The 4,794-nt window shown below is 40.8% G+C and overlaps 1 protein-coding gene and 1 long non-coding RNA gene across 2 annotated transcripts in view; both read right to left on the bottom strand.

The window, feature by feature from the left end:
• The window catches only part of SKIDA1 (SKI/DACH domain containing 1), a 2,992-nt gene extending 2,387 nt beyond the window's left edge, over window positions 1–605 (bottom strand). Inside the window, exons 1-2 of the mRNA XM_011997683.1 lie at window positions 545–605; window positions 7–446 (exon numbers count right to left, since the gene is read on the bottom strand). Coding sequence (XP_011853073.1) covers window positions 7–336 — 330 coding nt within the window. The 5' untranslated portion in view covers window positions 337–446; window positions 545–605. The remainder of the gene's footprint in view (window positions 1–6; window positions 447–544) is intronic.
• A 500-nt stretch (window positions 606–1,105) lies between these two features.
• The window catches only part of LOC105552132, a 7,420-nt gene continuing 3,731 nt past the window's right edge, over window positions 1,106–4,794 (bottom strand). The window contains exons 3-4 of the long non-coding RNA XR_001007953.1: window positions 3,920–4,011; window positions 1,106–2,194 (exon numbers count right to left, since the gene is read on the bottom strand). This is a non-coding gene — a long non-coding RNA (uncharacterized LOC105552132). The remainder of the gene's footprint in view (window positions 2,195–3,919; window positions 4,012–4,794) is intronic.

Raw genomic sequence — 4,794 nt, 5'->3', positions numbered from 1 at the left:
CAGGGCCCGGCCGACCCGCCTGCGCTTGGTCTTGAGGACGCGCTCGGTTTTGCAGGAGGTGTAGAGAGCTTCCACGTCTTCCCGGGAGATGAGTGTGCATTTGGCTGCGTGGAAGGCGATGCTGTTGATTGCCTTGAGTTTCCGCAACTCCTCCAGATCGCAGTGGTGCTTCTTCACTTTCAGATGATCCATGCGCTTGTGCACGGTCGTCCTCGGGATGTTTTTCAGCAGATCTGTGAAGACTTGGGAGAGGGCAAACATTTGCTTCCCTTTAATGATGAGGTAGCCGAGCCTCACGCCATCCACCTCTTCAAAACCTGACTTCAGGTCTCCCATCTCGGGCACTAAATGATCCCCACCATTTGCAGTAAATATATACGTGACGCATACATACACATGTATGTATGTTAATCCTCCGCCAGATGCTGCGTGTGTCTCAAGGCATCCTGCTAATAAAATAACAAAGACTGTTATTCCCGGCGAAGGAAGTGCCAAACTCTAGGCGAAATTATTGGGGGGGGGAACCCCATGAAATTACACTGACTTGATTCTTGCTTTTTTGTTGTTGTTGTTTTCGTTTTTTAAAAAAAGAGGGAAAAAACCATCCGGTTTCTGATCTGCCAGTGTGTTGGTCTGAGTCCCCGATGCAGATCAGTACCTGGGCCCCTCTATTCCTTCCTTCTCCATTGGAGCACTATGATAATGGAATGTGAAGGGAGAAAGAGAAAAGAAATGCAGCTGCTATTCCCGCCGCTGCTTTAGCTACAAATAAAATGACAGAGTGAAGTGAGCTCGTCCGGAGACACCTTCATCAATTAATTCCCCTAAAGCCAGCGCTGATTGGACACTCCTGACAGGTGATGCAATAAAAATTGATATTCCACCCCTTCCCCCCAAAATCTCCCACTAATTAGCATACCCTTATACTGCCACCTCCCCTCCCAAAGTAAATAATACAGTCGGTATATAAATCTTTCCATTAAACTATCGGAGCTCAGAAACAGCCTGACTCACAGACTTCATCAGAAGCAGTGTGTGTACGGTTAAGGAAGAAAAAAAAAAAAAAAAAAAAAAAAAAAAAAAAAAAAAAAAACCGCACCGTATATTCGCCTTTAAAGAAATACTGCCTATTTTTTCCTTTATTTGCATTTTACCGATACAGCTATTATCATTTCAAAGAAAAGCATTTAAAAAACATTATCAAGCCGAAAGAGATATACCCCACCCCCTTTTCCTTTTGGAAAATGGAGCTTAAGCGAAAATGTGCAGAATAGCCTGGTATTTCCCTTACAGGAGTGGGGAAGAAGACCGGCTAGGAGCTCCAAAGTTAAACCCGCCCCGTGAACCACCCCAGTGCGGACTTACGTTTGGAATTTCTCTCGATTTTCCTTTTTTTTTCCCCCCCCTGAAATGCCTTTTTACAACCAGAAACAAAGTTATTTGACCAGGGAAGCAGTTCAAGGCTCCAGCTCTGAAACACTGTAACAATTCAACTGGATTTCGGTTCTCTGCTGGGGGGTGGGGTGGGGAGGAGGTAGTTTCACGTCAGACCCATAACAAAGCATAGATAAGCCAGAAATGTGTACACTTTTCCACAATTAACCGTACTGGATTGGAGGCGGGATCGTCCAAGAGTCCCCAGCAAAGCCTTTGCCAGGGTCCTGTTCACCACAGGTCAGAATTCCAGGGAGCAGATTGCTTCCTTCTGCAGCAAAGAAAAGAAAATGTCAAACGCCCAAGGTGCTTCCAGAGGTTTTACGTAATAACAATGAAAAGAAAGTGCTGATGTACGATGCAGACTGTTTCAGTGGTTTGTGATGCTTTGGGTTGGTAGTTTAGGTGAATCTTCCACAACTCCCAGTTTTTCCATCAAAGTCAAGCATCTGCTTTAACAAAATCACTTTGGATGAAAATCAATGTGGTTTAACCTCTTCTTAGTCAAATTAAGGCATATTTTGGTGTCATTTTCAAGGATATCCAAAATATTGCCAAATGAGAGCAAGGGTCCTCCCAGTCGCATTACTACGATCCCAAGGCGGCTCGTTGGCTGCTTTGCAAAATTCAGCAAAATCTTCTTAACTGTTCGGTGTTTGCAACTACAACATAAATGCAACCCAGGCATTTATGTGTTTCCTTGTTCCTCCAAAAATAGACACATCCGCGTGATTAAAAGAATAAACGGATATTTCTGAGCCTGCAAGAAAAAAATTATACAATAATTTCTTTCTTCACATTCAAAAGTTCCAGCTTCCTGTGCTCTGGTCTGGCTGGCACGAGCAGGTATGGCCCAAAAAAGAAAACAGAAAGATAAAAACAGAGGAATCAGACATACAAAAAGGTAGTTTGTTTGACAAGATGAAATCTCGGCCATAATTCCCCACCCCCACCCCCATCTCCTTTGTAATTTCCCAGGAATTTTGAAGAGAATTGGGAATTTCAAGAAGTGCATCCGGAAATTAAGGAAGTCTATTTAAGACAGTTTGTAACTCAGGAGGTTGGGATTTGAAAAGTCAGCCCCTGAACTACTGTTGCACTCAGCACAGATGTAATCGCCGCTCTTCAACTTAATCAATGTGTGTACAAACCGCGATGTCTAGTTCTTGCCTTTGAAATCTAAGGCTAGCATTTCCATCCAAGAAATCAGAGCTACAGCAAATTACATTTTTGTCCCTTGAATGAAAGAAGGATCATTGAATGGATCTCGTGATATTTCAGGCTTTAAACGTAACCGAGAGGCAGCAATGAACAATGCCTCGTCACAGCTAATACCATCCACCGAGTTGGCTTTCTTTTGCATCTGGATCTATTACACTGCGTTTTTCTCTTTCACTTTCACAAGAGGCAAAATGCACAAGGTTTAAGCAGAAAGCGAAGTTTTCAGGAAAAGCAGATGCTCGTGTTTGTTTCTAAAAGTAGAATGACCAGAGTCTTTCTATTGCCAGCAACAATAATGTCGTTTTAAAATTCCTTCTGATGCACTTATATAGTACTGCCAGCCCTCTCCCTCCCACCCCCACCCCCGCCTATTCCCCTCCCCCAGCTTTAAGATTTAGACCAAAGAGTCAGCCAAGAAATAGTAAACTCAGAAAAAGCCTTTGAGAAGACAGTACAAAAGGTTGGCTAGAGCATCTTTTTTTTTTTTTTTTCCAGGTAGTTTTAGTTGTTCTCCATTCCTGTTTAGATTTTCTCTCTCTCTCTCTCTCTTCCCCCTCCCCCAGTCCTCCTACACATAGCAACATGATTTAGTAGCCATTTCAAAACTACCTTCTTTTCCTCTCTCTTCCTCTCTTTCCACCTTTAAAATTATTGGCAATATAGGTAGTTTTGAAAACTAGTAGCTTATTAAGTTTTTTTTTTTTTTTTTGTCTAAGGGCAAATCTGTTGGGTGAAATAGAGAAAAATAAAGGCTAGGGGATTTGACTTTGTGCAAGTATCTATATGTACACTCAGACACCTTTACACTTATACATTTTTAATACTACTATTACACATCTTTCTTCTTAATACATTCTTTTGTTCCTTTAACTTCCCCATCCTTGTGTGTATGTGTGTGTTAGGCTCCAGCACTCTTGCTCGAGTGAGTGCATAGACACACGCACACGCACACATACACACACAAACACAGAATGTGACAGACAGCTTTCTTGTGGCCATCAGCACACGTTGCATATCCGGGGTCTTCTCCAGGCACATTGGGGGTCGATCCCGATAAAAAGATCTAGCAGAGGCCCCTGAGTGCTCACACATGAAAGGCAGGGGACTTTAAGATGGATTTGCATGCACACCGGGGATTTCGATCAATAGCTACCAACATTTATGGCTTAGATTATTAATGCGAAAGCTGGCCAAAAGAATGGGGATGAAAAATTAAAGGTGTCTGTTATCAATTATGCTTAAAGTTATGCAATAATTTACTTACTTTGCCTGATGTGCAGATCCAGATGTATAAAGTACTATTCTTCAAAAGCCAGGGGGTTTCTTTGATAAATTTGTTGACCATGTCAGCTGCCTCTACAATCAAAGATGAACCCAATTCAGATAATGGACTGTATTCAAATTCTTTTTAAGAAAAGATGTATCAACTTCTATGTTTTTCAAATGCATGTACATATGTGGATAGATATGTCCAAATTAACATTTATATCTATATCCTTCTCTGTGGGTCCAGGGAATTATTGTGAATTTAGGCACATGTATAATATGCATTGAGTTTAATTAAATGTGATTATTTACTCAGTGAGGAATGCCTAACCTACACACTATTGTAAAAAGTACTTTAGCTTTGAAAACAAAGCTGCTTGCAAAAGGAAAATTCTCTTTAGCAAATACAGATTGAAATATATTCCTAATGTTCACTCACTTCTGCATTTATTGTAAAAAATCAGCACTTTCAGTTTTTAAAGTGAAGGGCCATGAAAATATGAACATATTTGTCTTTACTTATCCCATATGAATGTGCTAGATTTACCTTCAGATGCTCTATTTTGATTTATTTTCACTGTATTTTATGTTTAAATACCATTGCAATTCAGTCTGACCTCTTTCCTCTGGAGCGAAGTAATGTACACGGCATTTACAGTCTTTTAAATGGTTAGCTGGGAAATGCAATAGCAATTTGCAGGAGTAGTTTACTAATGGGGAAAGTTCTTTTGAAAACCTGAAGGAAAACCTAAGAGTACTTTTGCATTTCTACACTACAACTGTCATATAATTAAAGTATTGAAGAGCATTAAAATAATCCTTTTCCTTCCAAGCTTTCACCCATACATGCATAATTTAAATGAGGATCACCGC

Source organism: Mandrillus leucophaeus, unplaced genomic scaffold, assembly GCF_000951045.1.
Source record: "Mandrillus leucophaeus isolate KB7577 unplaced genomic scaffold, Mleu.le_1.0 Scaffold545, whole genome shotgun sequence".
Classification (NCBI taxonomy): Eukaryota; Metazoa; Chordata; class Mammalia; order Primates; family Cercopithecidae; genus Mandrillus; species Mandrillus leucophaeus.
This window is presented reverse-complemented; position numbering and strand designations above follow the sequence as displayed.